Here is an 18755-nt window from a genome sequence, read left to right on the forward strand (position 1 = left end):
TGGGACTTGCAGCTCCTGGTAATTATAAGGGATTTTCTTTCTTTCTTTCTTTTTTGTTTTTTTTTTTAATATTTTTTAGTGACTTTTTTTTTAAGAGATTTATTTATTTATTTATTCACGATAGACAGAGAGAGAGAGAGAGAGAGAGAGAGAGGCAGAACACAGGAGTAGGGAGAAGCAGGCTCCATGCTGGGAGCCCGATGTGGGACTCGATCCCGGGACTCCAGGATCGCGCCCTGGGCCAAAGGCAGGCGCTAAACCGCTGAGCCACCTAGGGATCCCCCTATAAGGGATTTTCAAGGGTAATTTTGATTTATCAGATTTTCCCCATGAGCTGGGTTTAAAAATTCTAATAGGAAGTGACATGGCTGTAAGATTAAGTCCCAGCTCTGCTGTTGCCTGGCAGGGTGACTTCCCGTTGTCTGGCATCCACTGAGGCAGGGGAGGGAGGAGCTTGGCCTGGGACCTGGCCTGAGGACCATTACTAGGATGATTACTCCGAGGCCTAGTTTGATGGCCCCCTGTGCCCGGTCAGAAGGGCCACTGGTCAACTGACAAGCCTGCCCAGTCTGCGAGGCCAGGGTACCTCCCACAGTGAAGATGTGGCCTCTAGCACTGCAGCTTCTGCATCAAGAACCCCACCAAGTGCCCCTCATCCCAACTTCCTGGGTCACCAACCACCTCCTGGGCTCAGCCCTGCTTCCTCTGGGCCCTGAATTGCTCAGAGATAGAATGTGGTGTGAAGTCCAAGGTGACAACTGCAGGCCCACCTGCAGACACAGTGACCCCTAAGGTGGAAGACCCCTAAGTGGGGAGACCCCACCACAGCCTTTGGCTGCCAGCTGATCCTCTGCCCGACAGCACCAGGGTGTGGGGCCCGCATCTGGAGGACCCTGGGGTCAGCAGCGTCATGCACAGCCACAGTGGCCTGCGTGTAGAGGGGGCCGCACCTACCAGCTGCTGGATGCGCTCATACACGAGGCGCTGCGGGAAGGAGGCCTCCACCGGCTCCACCACAAAGCGCAGCTGGCCATCCGCAAGCCTCTCCAGGCGCTGCAGCCACGAGCGGAAGTGGTCATAGGCTTCGCACGTGACGTCCAGGTGTCTGAGTGTGAAGTTCAGCCTGCAAACAAGCAGCCGACACACACGCCTTGCCCTCCTGCTGCCTCCCTGACCTCACTGCCCTCCAGTGGGTTTGCACGGAGCAGCTACTGTGTACTGAGTGCACTTCCTTCCTGAATCTAGAAAGCCTGGGAGGGGACACAGTAGGCGCTTCCATTTTACAGACACAGACACCAAGGCTCAGAAAGGCAAAGTCAGGTGCCGCAGATACCACTGCCTGAAAGACAGGCCCTGCCCTGAGCTCCAAAGCAGAGCAGGAGGTGGACGCAGAACACCGCCTGCTGGCCTCCCCAGCTTCCTCCGGCACAGAATCTGCACACAGGGTGCAGGTGATGAATGAACAAAGGGCAGGGCCTGAGAGCAGCAGCGAAGGGTGCTGGGAGGTGGTGGGTGGGGAGCTTCAGGATCGGTCCTCCCAGCCTGGCCACACGGCCACTTCTACACCCGAACCTGCAACATGGTTTGACCTGAAATTCAAATTCTTTGCCTCTTTCCTTTTTCTTTCCAAGGTCTCTCACTACAAGAGATTTCCAACAGTGTGATGAACTGTCCCGGCGTCAACCACTGCCAGCTCGGGGCCGCTGTGGGCCCTGCCTCCCCACATGTCCAGACCCGATTATTAAAAAGCTAATGCCAGCCATTATGGTGTTTCCTCTCGAAGTACAGCCACATGCATCCCGAAAAGATAAGCCCTCTTCTGCTTCTGTTTCACTTAAAACAAATTCAAGGATAATTCTTTAACATTCCAATATCCAGTCAGGGCCCAACATTTCCTGACGCTCTCGAGGCTTCCCTTTGTCTATAAAATCAGCATCTAAGTGAGGTCCGTGTGCTGCCCTTGGTCACCTGTGCCTTGAAGAAGCTCCTTGACATTACCGGGATGAATAACATTGTGATGACCACACCAGGACGGTGCACACACAGACATGAGTGCTTCCAATGGGGTGGATTTCGAGATGCTGGATGCTGGGTGAGTATCGTTGGTTTCATAACTTTTTTTTTTTTTTTTTAAGATTTTAAGTAATCTCTATACCCAATGTGGGGCTGAACTCACAACCCCAAGATCAGGAGTGACATGCTCTACTGCCTGAGCCAGCCAAGTGCCTCAGTTTTATGGCTTTTGCTACTTATTCCAAAGTGCCTTCAGAAAAGCTGTGCCCTAGCATAAGAACTGGAGAAAACGGTGTAGCACTATGTCTACCACAAAACTGACACTCCCTCAATGGGAGCCCTAATGCTTCAGGATGTTCAAGTGCACGTGTCCTGGGGGAGCTCTGTCTGCATCAGAAGAGGGTAGACAGGCCTGGGGCCCTGAGGATACAGGCGGCGTCCAGATGGGACATTCAGAGAGGCCCTTGACAGTGCCGTGGCCAAGTGTCCTGGCTCTGGGCACTCATCCACTCACAGAGCAGCTGTGCCAGGTTCCCTGCTGCCCCTAAGCCCTCCTCTCTCCACCAGTGATGGTGGGACGGCAGCACCCAGGCACAGGGCTGGCCGGCAGGTGGCGGGAGGCCACGTGTGAGGGGCGGCACGGAGGGCACATGGCACATGCTCAGTGAGTGACAGGACGATGCTGATGGAACGCATCCAGAAGGGGGAGTCTGGCTCTTGGGGGTGCAGAGCTCACCTCTTCTCCACAGACAGAATGGCTGTGCAGGCGTTTTTCAGTTTGTGAGCGAGGCGGGAGAGTGTTTTAAACAGAGCGTCGGTGAGATCATCATCATAAAACACTGTGGGGAAAAGAACGGGCACGAGGGGAAAATGTAACCATTAGGGGCATGTGTCCTTCGGAGGACCCCGGGGCCCTGCACTGGGTCTCCAGGAACATGCAGCGACAGCCACGCTCAGACTGGAAAGCTCTCGGGCTGAAAACTGCAAGTGGGTGCGGGGGGCGCCTGGGAGACTGGAGAGGGCTCAGGGGAGGGCTCAATGTGCTGATGCCCCACCATACTGGCGCTGCTGATCAGGATGTCCTACCTTCGGCCGCGAGCAGGATGGTGGTGTGGCTGTACAGGTCGGAGACGTCCTCCTGAGACCAGCTGAAGGGGACCTCCGGGTCTATGAAAGAAGAAAGGCCATTTTAGGCACGTTCCTTTCTCTGCAGGCCAGCTCTGAGGCTGAATAAAGAAGCTCCAGGAGAGGAAACAGAGCTGGGGGTAGCTTGAAATGGCGGGCATTGCCAGGTAGGTCTGAATCTTAGCGCCCCAGCCTCAGGCCACAGCTGCCTACGTGGGACCGGGGATCTGCCTCCGCTGCTGAGGGGCAGGCACTGCTGCCCCCACAAACTTGGTGTGTGGCCCTGAGAGAGGTGCTTCACCTCTCTGGGTTTCATTCTGCACCGGAATGGGTGTAGTAACGCTGCCCTCAAGGTCTGCTGGGGAGACAGAGGGCCTACGGGGCTAAGCGCGTGGCAGATGACGGATAGTCAATGAGCCACGATTTTCCTCGCCTGCCATTGACAGGAAAAGAAGTTTTTATACAAGGAGTGAGTGAGCATGCAGGTCCAAAACAGTGAATAATAAATTCAGAAAACTCTCCCCCTCAATCGGCCCTGAAGCCACATGGAGGACTCCTTGCCATGGACAGAAGACACAGCGCTGTGTTGGGAGGCTGCCTCCCAGGCCTGGGCAGGTGTTTAACCCAGAGTGTCAGGCCTCACCTGTAACTCAGGGACTACTGGGCCTACAGTACAGGGACACTGCGAGTCTGAGTGACATAGTAGGTGGAGGCTGCCAGCAGCTGTAACTCATCAGCCAAGAGAGTGGAGTGGCTGTGTACTGAGGGACCGCGGCACCAGCCAGGACCCTCTGCTCAGCCCAGGACACAGGGCTGACGGCCTCAAGGTGTGACAGGGGGACAGGGAGGTATGCACCTGTGCACAGGTCGTCTTGGAGCCAGTCCAGTTCTTTGACCTTAACTACACTGCCTGCAAAAGCAAAAACAAGCAGAACTCAAAACAAGGAAAAGGGTGACACTTCCCATTCTGTGCCAAAATCCCTCCACCTCTCCATCAACGTCCTCTCTACATCCCTCCTTTCCTTCAGCATTTCTGAGTGCCAGGTATCAGGTCTGGCACGGAACACAGGGAGTACAGAGGTTTCTGGGGTGCGTCCCTGTCTCTGGGGCCCAGCAGCGGCTGGTCAGCATGCACCGACAAGGCAGTGTGGTCAGGGTGTGGTTGAGGGGACGTGCCAGGGGCACAGGAGACAGGAGCTCTGGTGTCAGACTAGGGTGTCAGGGGAGGCTTCCAAGAGCGGCTGAGTCCTGTGTGCTCCTCCCCTCCAGCTCTTGTTGACAGGCATTCAGCAAATGTGACAGGGTGTCACACACACAGACCCCTGCCCCATGGAGCGTGTGGCCTAGTGGGCTGCCAGATATGTATCAACCAGTCACACAAACGTCAAAATGCAATGGTTCAAGATGAAATGAGGCTCTGGTAGAGACCCGTGACCTCGTCTGGAAGTCTGGAGGTCTGGGCGTGATGAGGAAGCAACAGGAGGCCTTGCGGCTCTCAGACAGGCTGGAGCGGCAGGAACAGAGGGGTCCTGTGAGGCAGAGGTGATAGATGGCAGGGCCAGGCCCCCACAGGCTATGAGACTGGCAGAGGAGTTCGGAGTCCACTCAGACTGCAAGGGGAGACCTCTGAAGGGTCCGAAGCCCGTGGGCTGGAGTGACCTGAGCTGAGTGGGAAGGTATCCCCCAAGCTGCTTGGAGATGCTCTGGACAGAAGTCCGGTGAGGAGCGGCTGCCGGCATCTATCACATCAACTCATTTCTGCGAGTGGTGCAGAAATCCAACAATCAGGAAGATGGGGGGTGGGGAAACGGTCTGGGCAGAGGGAAGAGCACGTGAAACGAGTGCTCAGATCACTGGACACAGGGCTGGACAATAAGGCTGTCAAGAGAAAAGGAAAAGCAGGCAGGGGTCAGACTAGGAGATTTGGGAGCCAGAGGGAGAGCTTGGACTGCACCCCTGAAGATTTTCTGTGGGGAGTAGAGGGTCTGGCTCACATTTTCAAAAGGTCATTGTAGATGCTACAGGGAGGATAGCCTGGCTGGATCAGACAAGGAGCTGAGAGATCGGGCGGGGGCCGCTGTGCTGTCTGGGAGGGAGGGCTGAAGCAGGACGCAGCAGTGGGCATGGGGAGGAGGGGATGGCTCGAGGGCAGAGTCATCGGATACAAAGCTCTGTGAAGCCAGGACCGTGCTCCCTCCATTCATGGGGGTGTCAGGGCAGTGGGCACACCCCAGCTCTCAGTGTCCCACCTGCCAAACACAGACCCCTCTCACCCAGGCAGAAGGGCCGCTGGGCCTCACCTGCAGCAGCAGTCAGGTGGCCATTGAGGGCAATGTTTCGCTGGCACATGGCCAAGAGATCTGTGCCGACATCTGAAATAACAGAAGGGCACGCCATGAAACACCAGCCATCACCACACCCCTCTCCAGGTTCGACAGCCTGACAGCAGAAGGGTGCAAAATGGAAAGTTAAGTTTCCCCATGTGCTGACAGCCAAAATTAAGTATGTTCACCTTAAGGCCCTTTCTAAGGATCTTTCCCTTAAGAGATGATGGTGCTGGTGGGGACGGACTCTGTGTAGTCCAGAGGGAAGTGGTGAGAGCTCCAGTTCTGAGCGTGTGTCAATCAGGTGCGGTGTCTGGATGTGATTCATGGAGATACACAGCAGGTTCCTGCAGGCTGGGGACGTGCTCTTGGGAGCATGATTCGCTGTCTCGGCCATCTGTGTCTCCTGAGCCACTGCTGCTCTGATGAGCTGGTGCTTCCTTTCATTTCAGCAGAGCCGAGACTCTGTATACTGCATCCCTGATGAAGTGTGGGGTGTGGGCATTTTATCAAAATCTGATTTTCACTTAGGAGAATGTATGTGTGGCAGGTACAGAACGTTGTGTAAGTGACATCTGGCTGGCCCACTATAGCTGTGGACGCCCCGACCCTGTCCTGCCACCCCCTGAGGACTCTCCATTCCAAGGAACCTGCAGAGCCTGAATGGGGGCGGGGAGATCCCCGCTCACCAAAGGGACACACCTATTCCTTTCCCGGGGCCACTGGGGAGAGAATATTGGTGGTGTGTGCCTGACAGTAGCTTGTAAGTCTTTATGGGAGTTTTTGTCCAAACAGATCTTCTGTGGGGTTCTAACACATAAAACATACAAGAGAGGAGCACCTCTGGCCAAGTAGCAGTGGGAGACCAGAGCCCTGGAGCTGCCCCCAAATTATCCCTTTGCTGGCCCCTCCCTATGCTTCATGGAAAACAGTCTGAACCACGGGGGCCCTGCCCACCCATAGTGTGAGCAGCTGTGTGTACAACCTGGGGCCAGCCACCTGACCTTACACTTACTTAGTCTGCTCATCTGGACAATGGATGGGGACAGGTGCCCCGGCTACTGCCCGGGGTCACTGTGAAGTTATGAGTGGGCACTGAAGCACGTGCAAGGCTTTGCTAACAATAATGTGCCATGTAGATCCAAGCTCCCTTCTTTGTGCCAGGAAACCTCCCTCTCAAAGATAAGACAATTTGATTCTGTGCTGCTGTTGGGCACCAGGCACAGGGTAAAGCTCTTGGGTGTTGCATGATAACATGACTCTGGGAAGTACTTGTTGACAATTTATGTGAACCTTGGCATGAAGTGGAACCGGGGGCCTGCCCTGTACACTCCTGGCCAGTGGCTAATGCAGAGTATCTGGAAAGTGTGCCGGCATCATAGGTGATCCCTAGCTTCCCTTTCCTGTCTCAGAAGCAAAAGACGTGTGCCATGGGGATGGGAACTAGGAATCAAGGAAGTGCAAACCAGAGCAGCAGATGTCCCCTTTCTGCCTAGCAGACACTGAAGATTTAAAGTGCAGGGACACTTACCTGATGAAATCCTACCCTCTTACGAACTGGTACACTCTTTAGGAAAAAGCTGAAAAAGCGCATGGGCCAGTGGGGTGTAGTTGGGAGCACTGTGCCCGCATCAAATTGCTGGTTTCATCAGTGAACTATGGTACATGAGATGCCATCACTGAGGGGAGGAGAGGAGGAGTCTATGGCACTTTCTGTACCATTTTAGCAGTTTCTATGTGTGCCTAGTACTGTTTCAAAATAAAAAACTGAGAAAGAAATCACTTGGCAATATGTATCAAAAGCTTAAAAAGGGTCACACCTGCTTCACACCTAGTCTGAGGATCATCGCACAATGGTGCACCTGACAACGTTGCAAAAAGAAAAAGAAAAACTCCAAAGCACATGGGAACAACCAAAAATGCCCAAACACAGGAAAATGGTTAAAAAAAGAGATGAGATAGTACCTGGTCATTAAAAGTCATACTTATAAAAAGTTTCTGATGACTCTGAAAAACGCTCTCAAAGAAATGTTTTTCCACGTTTTTGGCAACATATAGCAATGAATACACAATCTGATTTCAGCTACTATTTGGGAGTATACACACTCAAAGAAAAAGAGGAAAAATGATTAAAAACCATACACAAACAGTGAAAGTAATGGTTCTAAAGCTCCTGGGGGACAGCGACTCTGTTATTTACTCCTGGATCTCTTGCATCTAGGACTGTGTTTGGCATAGAGTGGGCGCTGAATAAATTGCATACTGCTGAACAAATCTGGGGATTGTAAAAGTATGAGTCAATTTGATTTCCCATCCTACAAGTCTCCACTAAGAGCAGGCACAATTTCTTGGGGGCGCCTGGGTGTCTCAGTTAAGCGACTGCCTTCAGCTTAGGTCATGATTGTGGGGTCCTGAGATCAAGTCCCACATTGGGCTCCCAGCTCAGCGGGAGCCTGCTTCTCCCTCTCCTCGCCCGCTCATGCTCTCTCTCACTCTTTCTCTCTCTCAAATAAATAAAATCTTAAAAAAAAAAATAAAGTAGGCACGATGTCTATAACTGGGAAGAAAATGTACACCTGTTTTCAAGCCTATAAAAGGCGTATCCATCCTGGTTTTCTGAGCCACCCGTGCTTTCACGGGGTGTGAGAGGTGGTGTCAGCAGGACAGCGATGTCTCCTGCCGTGTAAGTGCTCCTGCACCTGCGGGCGCACTGGGCCATCCTGCTGTTATTGAGAAAACAACCCAGGAGAGAACCAGCGGAATGGGATGGCAAAATCAACCACACCCAATTGGGATGGCCCAATTTCCAGCTGTTCCCCCTCACTTTCTGACACAGTCAGGACACGCCCTGTGAAGGGACTGCTCCCCTTAGCCTGGGATGGCGGCCTACCTGTACAGTAAACGGTACGTGCCACGGTGGCCGCGATGATGCTGGCCAGCCCTGTGCCCGCCCCAAGCTCCAGCACGGTGCGTCCTTGGAAGAGGTCCCGTTGGAACAAGATGTAGTCTGCCAGGAGCAGGGCACCCCGCCACACCTGGGGGTGAGATGGACAAGGAATGACAGCCGACGTGAGGCTCTGAGGAGACCCTTTGGGGCCACAGGGAGTGGACAGGACCTACCCACCTGCTTGCCAACATCTTCCAGGGGGGTGGCCATGGTGTGCTCTGGACAGGATGGAAACCAAAAGAGAAAGGGCCACCATGAAAATGGGGACAGATAGGACACAAGACAGACAAGGTGCATGGCAATCTGCAAACATGGCCTGATGAGCGCTGGCCTTGGGCGTTCTGCAGGGTGGCAGGAACATGGGCCGTGCAACAGTCGGGAGAGTACAGTGTGTGAGCAGCACTCCCAGGCCAGGCACGGAGGCTTGCCTGGATAACAGGGAAGCTCTGCCCCACAGCCCGAAGACCAGGGTCACTGCACGTCCTGGCCCAATCCAGCCAAACACACACCCCGCCCTCCACCCTACTATGTCCCGTGACTGGGCACTACAGTCCCAGCGTATTTGTGCTGTCTGGGTCTCTATGCTGACAAGACTCACAGTGCATTCCAAGTATTTCTTCTGCTTAGAACCACACCAGATGTTAGCAAAGTAAGCTGGAATTTATGTCCTTTCTTAGGTGAACTATGGTAAGAAGCATTCTCAAGCACAAAACGTATTAAGACAAAATCTGATGGTGGTGTGGGGGGCAGGGGAGAGAACAGAAATATGAGACCAAACAGAAAAAGGAACGTGGCAAACATCCTTGCTGTTAAAGAAGAATTAGCCCTGGTATTTTTAAGCAAGACGGCGATGGCTATCAAATTAAAACATGCCCAACACGTGCACGGTGGGGTAGCTTTGTGTCCTTGTCAGAGTTGCCCAGATCAGACCACGTGCTTGTGACAAATAGGAGAAGGGGCCAAGGGCAGAGGAGAACTGCAGGGTCAGAAGCAGCACGGGTGGTGCTGTGCACACTTTGTCTGTGAGGGTCTGCCCTACGAGGAGAGGGGGGCAGCCTGAAGGCCCTTGTTTTTGGACCCCTGAGCTCTCAAATACCAGCATCTCACAGAGTCCTGTTTAAAGCTGAGTGGGGGGCAGCCCCAGTGGTGCAGCGGTTTGGCGCCGCCTGCAGCCTGGGGTATGATCCTGGAGACCCGGGATGGAGTCCCACATTGGGCTCCCTGCATGGAGCCTGCTTCTCCCTCTCCCTCTGCCTGTGTCTCTGCCTCTCTCTCTGTGTCTATGAATAAACAAATAAAATCTTTAAAAATAAAGCTGAGTGGGGTCCAGAACAGAAGGAAACCTGTCTGTCTGGTGCTCAACGGAAGCAGTAGCCATCTGTCCCCAGGTTAGAGGGGAGAAACCCGCCATGTGTAGTCTTCCTGGGGACCTGGGCCCCTGCTCTGCAGGCTTCTCCATGATAAATCTGACCCAAGATTTCTGCCCTGCATGGAGACTTAAAATCTGATCCTTAAATAGAAGATGACTGAGGCATTGTCCACCAGCATCTTGGCTGGACTGGATATTGGTGGCTCGGAAGAGGTCACTTTTAGTACAATACACTCCCTTCAGGATTTCAGGTTCCTGAAGCCCAACACGTACCTGTCTACCTGGTTTGAAAGTGGAATAAAAACATGTCCACCAACAACAGAGTTAACTCACTAAACACTTAGTGGAGAGATGTCCCCCAGCCAGGCCTGGGGCCAGGCAGGCTGTTCCTGATGGGTCACAGCAGCCCTGTGTAATAGCTACCACCGCTTCGACTTACAGATGAAGATACTGAAGCTGAGGCATTTGTAGAAGTTATAGGGAAAGCACTTTTTCTCTGAGCTGAGCACCATGCCAAATGCTCTGTGAATAACCTGTCAGTCAGTTATTTATTTATTTATTTATTTATTTATTTATTTATTTATTTATTTATTTATTTTAAATTTTTTTTTTTTTAAATTTATTTATGATAGTCACAGAGAGAGAGAGAGAGAGAGAGAGAGAGAGAGGGGCAGACTCCATGCACCGGGAGCCTGATGTGGGATTCGATCCCGGGTCTCCAGGATCGCGCCCTGGGCCAAAGGCAGGCGCCAAACCGCTGCACCACCCAGGGATCCCCTAACCTGTCATTTAATCCTCAAAACCACCAGTGAAACAGGCTTGAGTGTTACCTCACAGGTGAGGAAATAAGGCTGACGGAGGTGGTGCAGGTGGCCTGTGGGCAGAGCTGGGAAGTGGCAGGCGTAGAGTGGGACCTGAAAGGGTGCCCATGGAGCATTGGGGGTGGGGAGGACCTGCCTGTCGTGGTGAAGGCTCCTGCAGCAGAGAGCAGGCAGTGAAGAGGCTTCCTCAGGGTCCTTGCTTCTCCAGCCCTGCTCCAGACCCTCGGTGTCGGCTGCCCCAGCCGGCCCCTTCCCCAGTCTCTGCACCCCACCATGCACCATCCCCTGGGTGGGCCTCCTCCCAGCCTCAGGATTATACCCGTGAGAGACCAAGCTTAGCAAACCGGGTGAGGAAGATTGTTTAAGAGTCTGGTCTGTATCCTGCTCCCATCAGGATAGGGTCTTTGGACCTGCAGGGACCCCACTCTCTCTCATCCAGTATCTTGTCTCCTCACTTAGAGCAGACCCCAGGGACTAAAGCTGACAGCAGATCACACTGACTGAATAGCTACTATGTGCCAGGCACTGTGCTAAAGCTCTATGGGAGCCATCTCTTTGTTCTTTATAACTGGAAGTAGTTATACCTATTTTACAGACAAGGAAACTGAGTCCTGAGTGATTAAGGGACTTACCCAATTCACTGAGTCAAGGGAAGAGGCACAGGACTCAGAATCTGAGTTCCAACCCTGCCTCTTTCTCTTCTGTTTGGGTCTCAGTTTCTTTGTCTTTTCTCCAGGAAATGATCATAATTTATTTTGAACCTTGGATCTATGGATTCCTAGAAGGTCCATGGAAAACCTTTATAGGGTTTTTGACAATTCTCTCAAATGATTTGGAAAAAAACATCCTCCTCCCCTCTGGGTTTTGTTTTCTTACAGCAGACTCCATGCCTAACATGGGGCTTGAACTCACCCAAGACCTGAGCTGAGATCCAGGGTCAGACACTCAACTGGTTGAGCCACCCAGGCGCCCCTCCCCTCCGGGTGTTTTTTAATCGGCTCCTTAGATGGGTCCATAACCTGAAAACAATGGCCTGGTCTATGGGGTCAGAGGAAAATGGTTGTCAGGAGACAGACATCTGCTTGGGGTCGACTCTGTATCAGGCTCGGTACAGGCACATACTGGGCGTTATTTACCGAATGATCACCAGAGAGCAGTATTCTGTACCCCATTTATGGGTGCAAACACGGGACAGGCTCTGTGGGTCAAAGGTCACCTGGCTCGTGAGGGGTGGAGTGGGTTGAAGCCCAGATCTGCAGGGCGCCAGAGTCCAAGATCTGGTCCCTCACATCACACCTTCCAGCGGGGACGGCACAACCGGGGTTATCCCTGGAGCTTGAGCATTTAATTGCCTCTTGGCTCCCTCAGGCCGGGCAGGAGTGACAGCATGCTGAAGGAAGGGCCTCAGCACGAGGTCTGTGATATGGACAGGCCAGGAACCTGGCCATACCCTGGCCCTCTGCTGTGGGACTTTGTTCTCAGCCTGCAGGAAGGTCAGGAAGGTAAATTCCCAGGACGCCAAACACACACACACACACCAGAGACCAAGCCCTCGGTATAGAATACCCAAGTCTGCCATTCCCTGCTCAGCGAAGCTAATCAAGTGAAGGCTGAGAGTGAAAAGAGTCATCATGCCCCCTCCACCTCCCCGCCCCAGGACAGAACGTTCCAATGGTCTGATCACGTGACATACAAACATAGGCTGCGGTGTCAGGCAAACCCGGGTGCAAATCGCCACTCTGCCACTGACTGGCTGTGTGACCTGGGGCATGTTCCTCAACCTCTCTGAGCTGCAGCTCCTGCCTCTGTGAAATGGGGACGCTCATCCCTGGAAAGGCCGTGAGGAAGAGAGGTAATCCATGAAAGACACAGAGTAGGGTTCTGGAGTGAGTTCCGCACCACCCCCAATGGAATGGCCTAGAACACAGCCTGCCTGTACTTACCTATTCTGATGATATCGTGGGGGCTGCTCTCTTGTGCTTCGTCTGCCAGGGGGTCATCTTCCTCCTGCGTTAGAATCGTGGGATGTACCTTGTCTCTTGGAAGCCCTGCTGGTTTGGGGTCCGTAGCAGCCCGGGGTCTCCTCTTGACGTCCAAATCCCCGTCCTCGTCCAGCTGAGCTCCCACACCCTCCTGGCCAGTGTCAATCCTGCAGCCACTCCCCAGAGGGGGCTTGGCACTGCCCGACCCACGTGGGGGCGTGTCCTCGGCGGGAACCGTGCCATGACTGCCGCCCTCTGCCCCTGAGTCTGTCTGAGAGTCTCGGTTCCACAGAAGCTTGAACTGGGACAGGAAAACTGAAAGGCAAGACGAACACGGTATCTCCGGGCTGTCTCCTCCCTGCAGAAAATCCAGATCTCCACTGGGACAGAGTTCTAAAGGCCAGGCATAGTAATGCCCACAGAAAAAGCCCGTTTGACTCAGCCGAGAAGCTGGGGCCACTCACTGAGAGCAGCTAGCATTTGACGAGCATCTATAGAGAAAGTGCTCGGCCTCCATCACCCTAACCCTTCCTGCGCTATGAAGACAGTGGTGCCAGCTCCACCCTATGAACGTGGACACAGAGGCTTGGGGGGATGAAAGGAGCTGACGAGGCCACACAGCTTCTGACACGGCCAAGGTAAGACACAGACCCAGCCCAGAGGACAGGACAAGGACACCATGCCGCCTCCCCCATCTGTGGCTGGAAAGTTACTGGGACAAGTATGTGTTCCAGACAGGTGGGCTGGAGGCGGAGGTACAAGGGATTGAGGGGATAGACCTGGGCTGCAGTCCCCCTCTCCCCTGGCTATCTGACCCAGGCTGGGCAATGATCCATCCATGAATCTCAGGCTTCTGAATTCAGGGCCCAGACTGGGACATGAGGGAAAGAGGAGTATTAATCACATCACAAGTGGAAACAGGGTGTCAAAGCTGGGGAGGGCCCGTGTGAGGAGACATGTGGAGTCAGGGCTGGAAGGGAAGAAGTGCATGCAGTGTGTGAGGGACAGAACAGAGCACAGAAAGGCAAGTGTGAACACACTGGGTCAGCCTGGGCTCACAGGCCAGGGTGAAGAGTCCAATTTTATTCTAATAGCAAGAGGGAGACACCAGAGGGTCTCAATCAGGGCGCTGATGTGAGTCACATTTCTAAAAGATCCCCTTGGATGCTGGGGAGATGAGTAGGGGAAGGTGTGCAGAGCAGAGCCAAGGAGCCCTGGTGGGAGGAGCTGGAGGCATCCAGCCAAGTGACAGAGGGGCCTGAATTGGGGTGGGGCAAAAGGAGCCCAAACTGGGCAACAGGCTCCCCAAGGGCAGGGCTTGGCTTGTTCCCTTCTCACTCCCAGCAGGTCCTGCCCACCACTGCCATCCACTTCCCCGCACCCTACACAGAGTAGGTGCTCAGGAAAGCACAGGTGTTTACTCAACCCAACAAGAGTAGCAGCTGAACAATGTAAACTTGCTGATCTTTTCCCCCCAAAGAAGAATATGAGAAAGTAGAAAACAAAACAGATCCACAGGGTGCTGGGCCCCTCTGCACACTTGCAGGACCTTACCGGGCTGCCCCATGCCATTCAGCCGCACCATGAGGTGCCTGTGGTTTGGGGTGTAGAGGTGGACATCTGAGAGCACAGTGTCACTTCTGAACGTAACCTCGTCCATGGCTGGGGTAGGGGCCAGCTACCATGGCCGGGCTCCACGTTAATCATGGGACAGCAGCACCTGGAAGGCAAGATCAAGTCCTCAGGACAGCAGGTCCCAAAGGGGAGCAGTGTAAATACTCTCCAACCCGGTAGTAAATAACTTTCTCTGGGGGAAGATGCTTCCCTTTTCTGATTCTCTCAATTTTTCAAGGATTCTCTCCTTTCTTTCAAAGGAGAAAGTCTCGGAGGCTTTGCAAGGGAAAAGAATCCAGCTAGAATTGTGTTATTCTGTTTACAGTGTGTTCAGTTTCACAGGAGTCTTTTATTTATGGCAAAGGATCCAGATTTCCATTTATACTGATAAAGTTTTCCTTCACTTTTAATTTTTTCCTACTTTTTGCATTTGACAATTTTCAAAGAGACAAGAAAGTTGAGGGCATAACAAAATAAACTGTTATATACCCACTGCTTAGATCCAGTGGTCATCAACACCTTGTCATATGGGGTCAATTGATCTGTCTACCTGGGTTTTTGCTCCCTTGAACCAAAAGGAAATTCTAGACACATTTTATCTCTAAATTTCTCTACAGTTTCTTTCCCCCTTTTTAAATATTTTGTTTATTTATTTGAGAGACACAGAGAGAATGAGAGAGAGAGCATGAGTGGGGTGAGGGGCAGAGAGAGAAACAGACTCCTACCGAGCAGGGAGCCCGATGCAGGACTCCATCCTGGAACTCCCAGATCATGACCTGAGCCGGAGGCAGCCGCTAAACCGACTGAGCCCAGGTGCCCCATACTGTCTTTCTCTTAAGACATGCTGTCATATAACCACAAGATCAGTAGCAGATCTAAGATAACCTAAGATTTCTTTGTACCATTTAAAACCCCAACCCTGTCCATAGCCAACTTTCTCCATTTCTCATGCTTTTATAGCTGGCTTTTCCTAAAACAGTATTCAATCACAATTTACGCTTTGCATTTAGTTATTTCTCCTTTAGGTTTTTTTTTTTTTTTTTTTTTTTTAATTCTAGAAGTTGACTTCAACTGCCCAAATACCCTTGTTGCTCTAAAGCATTCTTTTTTTTTTTTTTAAATAAGTTTTTACTTATTTATTTGATGGGGGGGGGGCGGAGAGAGAGAGCGAGCACAAGCAGGGGGAGCAGCAGAGGGAGAAGGAGAAGTAGACTCCATGCCAAGCAGGGAGCCTGACATGGAGCTTGATCCCGGGACCCTGGAACCATGACCCAAGCTGAAGGCAGACACCCAACCGACTTAGCCACCCAGATGCCCCTAAAGCATTCTTTTTAAATTAGAAAGAGAATGAGCCACCAAGCGGAGATTCAAAGATAAAGCAGCCAAGGGAATCACTGTACCCGTGAGGTACAGATGTGAGAGATTATGCAGGTGACACAGCCAACGGCTGCGGAAACTACCTCTGAGGCAAAGGGGTCAAAACAGGAAGGCTCCCTCTGCAACTAAACGTCTGCCTCACTGCATGGCAGCAACACACAGCCATGGGCTGGGATGCTGGCGGAGTGGGTGTAAACCCGTTTCTGAATCGTCGCCATGTGACCTGGGGGACATCACTTCACCTCTCTTGACCTGTTTCTTCACCTCTAGGCTATATTCTCACCTTACAGGGTTCCCGGGGCATAAAGAACTGAGCAGAGTCTGTGGCCCCACAGCAGTTGTTAACTCCTTGTCTTGGGCTGGTTTCAGGCGCGTTTGGCCCAAACCTGCTGATAACCCCTGACCTTCTACAGGAGCTGTTCCTACCTGGGTAGGTGCATGCACTAGCCGTGTGTCCTAGGCATGGCACGAAACCTCTCGGGCCTATATTTCTTCAATTGGAAAGTGGGATTACGGTAACCTGGGCTGTCCTCACAGTCTGAGCGCACCTAATTAGAGTTCCTACCTTTAAGGATGTGCCATGGGGAAGCCAAAGGTGTCCCCCCACAAAAAATTTTTGTGGAAAAGCTGATCCCTTGTTAAATCAGCCTCCATGCTGGCTTTCTCACTTGACACCAGAAGCCGGCACAAAGTAAGTGGATTGAGAAGTGATGTTGTGAATCTAGTAAAATGATGTAGGATTTCACAGTGCCAGTGAAAGTGATGGAGGAGAAATGCTCCTTCCTCAGGCAAAAGCCCTCAACCAATGTGGTCTGGAACAGTTAGGCTGGATCCAAAGACAGGAATAAATGTCTCAAAGGTAGATGTGGCTCTCCCAGGGCTGAAAGATATCCTGAGGACTTCCACATACAGTTTTGGAAGAAGAAGAAAAAAAAAAGATCCTCTGTGACGATGCTCTGAAAGTCAAACACAACCAAAGGACGCTTGCTGTTCCTTGCTATAGTGCAATTTCGTTGGAAAAATCACATCCCACGAAGGAGCATAATATTATAATTCGACACTAACTCTTTTTAAACATAGACAAAAAAAAAATCAAACTCAAATTCTTCATTTCTGGTTGAATTTTTAGTTTTAAAATTCAAACTACCTGGGCTTCCCAGAAATGTACCCTACGACTGAGAACCAGGAAGTGGGATCCCTTTAGAGGCCTTCTCCTAGGACCAGTTATCTGGGAACAGTAGTGTCTTGTACCTACCTGCCCCCCCCCCCCCCCCGCCTGTATGAAGATTAAATGAGACCATCGGTTTTAGGGTTCAGGACAGAGTTAAACGGCCAACATGTAACGACAGTAAGTGTCAATTGTTGCAGCAATAGTAATTACTAGGGATGCCTGGGTGGCTAAGCGGTTGGGCTCCTGCCTTTGGCTCAGGGCATGATCCTGGAGACCCGGGATTGAGTCCCACGTTGGGCTCCCTGCGTGGAGCCTGCATCTCCCTCTGCTTGTGTCTCTGCCTTTCTCTGTGTCCCTCATGAATAAACAAAAATAAAAAAAAAAAGTAATTACTATTGGAGAGTGTGCTGGAGGGTGGAAAAAGGCAAGAAGAGCCAGTGTTTCTACTTAGGAACAGCTGACTCAGAGTCTCTGGGAATGCTACAGTTGGATGGCTTCAGTCCGGGCGCCTCTGGAGAGGGGGGGAATGGACCCCCAGCCTGCAGATGGGCCTCCCTGGGGCTGAGGCTCATCCCGCAGCAGCTCGCCTCTCCAAGGCTGTCGGGGGCCAGGCTCATCCTTTCTCCCCTCGGGCCCCCCAGTCAGGGTCTCCTATTTGTGGATTAGAAGACCTCCCGGCCTCCCAGGCTTTCCCTTTGCCAGGTGTCGGTCAACTCACGCATTCACCAACGCGGCCCTGGGCGCACGTCTGCGACGGGCTCACACCGGGCGGGGGCTGAGGCTGGGCAGGATGCTGCCGCGGGGCGGGGCTGCCGCGGGGCGGGGCTAACACGGGGCAGGAGCCGACGCGGGGCGGGGCTAAGGCGGGGAATGGGCAGCGGCGGGGCAGGTGCTGCGGCGGGGCGGGGCGGGGCTGCGGCGGGGAACGGGCTGCGGCGGGGCAGGTGCGAGGGAGGTCGGGGCGGCGGAGGGGCGGCGGCCCGGGGCGCGGGAGCCCTGCGCAGACTCGGCGCCCGGAGTCGGGGGCTGCGGGGACCCCTCCCGTCTCGCCGCCTCCCTCGGTGCCGCCCACAGGGCAGTCCCTCTCCGGCCTCGCCCTCCCGTCTTGGTCCGCGACCCGGGGGCGGCCTGGACCCCCGGACCGAAACCTGCAAGGCGGCGCGGCCCCGTCTCCCACCGGCCCGGGTCGGCAGGGGACAGCGAGGCCGAGTGGGGGCTGGCGTCAGGGCCAGGCCGCGGCCAGGAGGCTCCCTGCACCGTCCCCATCCCGCTGCCTGTCCCGGGAGCTTACCCGCCGCGGGCTGCAGGAGGGAGTCCGGCCGAGGCCTCTCCCCGCCGGGCTCAGGCGGCCGCCATTGTGGGCGGTCTGCGCAGGCGCGGCCACGCCCCCTCCGCCGCCGCCGCGCCGTGGCCACGCCCACCTGCGGAGCCGCGCGGGGGGCGGGGCCGGGTACCCTGCCTTGACCTGCAGCCCTGGGACTTTGCGCCTTTCGCCGTTCACGAGGCTTGGCACAGACCGACCTGCACGTCGGGCCACGAGGATCCTACTGTAGGCTATGGGCCAGGGGCTAGGCTACTTGGGGTCACCTCTTCCAGGAAGCCTTCCTGGATTCCCCCTCCTCCAGCTCTCTCCATCAGAGCGCCTGTGACTCTGGTTGTCAAGACCTGTTTACCGTCTCCCCCACTAGGTTTTGAATGCGTTGGGGAGAGAAAAAGCTGCTGGTTCACATCTGCAACCCATGCTGGGCTTCTCTGAATCGGAAAGGGGAAACACAATAATGCTCGGAAAGCAGTTAGCATCATCCTCGGCATGCTGCGAGCACCCAGGAAATGGCAACTGTACTTGCACGTGATTTATTTTGGGGGGAGGAGAAGCTTTAATTTTTATTTTTTAAAAACTTATACTTACACGTGATTTATTTTTTGGGCGGGGAGAAGCTTTAATTTTTACTTTTTTTAAATTTATACTTACACATGATTTAGTTTTTTTGGGGGAGAAGCTTTAATTTTTA

At 53.4% G+C, this 18755-nt stretch overlaps 1 protein-coding gene across 12 annotated transcripts in view; it reads right to left on the reverse strand.

Moving 5' to 3' along the window:
- METTL22 (methyltransferase like 22) overlaps nucleotides 1-18151 on the reverse strand; it is a 38864-nt gene extending 20713 nt beyond the window's left edge. For 5 of the 12 annotated variants that reach the window (XR_005360921.1, XM_038540418.1, XM_038540422.1 and 2 more), the window contains exons 1-10: nucleotides 18035-18151; nucleotides 14136-14301; nucleotides 12543-12896; nucleotides 8587-8627; nucleotides 8353-8497; nucleotides 5412-5510; nucleotides 3995-4048; nucleotides 3100-3180; nucleotides 2750-2852; nucleotides 955-1123 (exon numbers count right to left, since the gene is read on the reverse strand). Coding sequence is in view for 10 of the 12 variants with exons in the window: in XM_038540418.1 (XP_038396346.1) it covers nucleotides 955-1123; nucleotides 2750-2852; nucleotides 3100-3180; nucleotides 3995-4048; nucleotides 5412-5510; nucleotides 8353-8497; nucleotides 8587-8627; nucleotides 12543-12896; nucleotides 14136-14241 (1152 nt within the window). In the remaining 2 variants the exon portion in view is untranslated. The other 7 variants (XM_038540420.1, XM_038540417.1, XM_038540415.1 and 4 more) reach the window with 6 other exon arrangements.
- Nucleotides 18152-18755: the final 604 nt, after the last annotated feature.

This window comes from Canis lupus, chromosome 6 (assembly GCF_011100685.1).
Source record: "Canis lupus familiaris isolate Mischka breed German Shepherd chromosome 6, alternate assembly UU_Cfam_GSD_1.0, whole genome shotgun sequence".
NCBI lineage: Eukaryota > Metazoa > Chordata > Mammalia > Carnivora > Canidae > Canis > Canis lupus.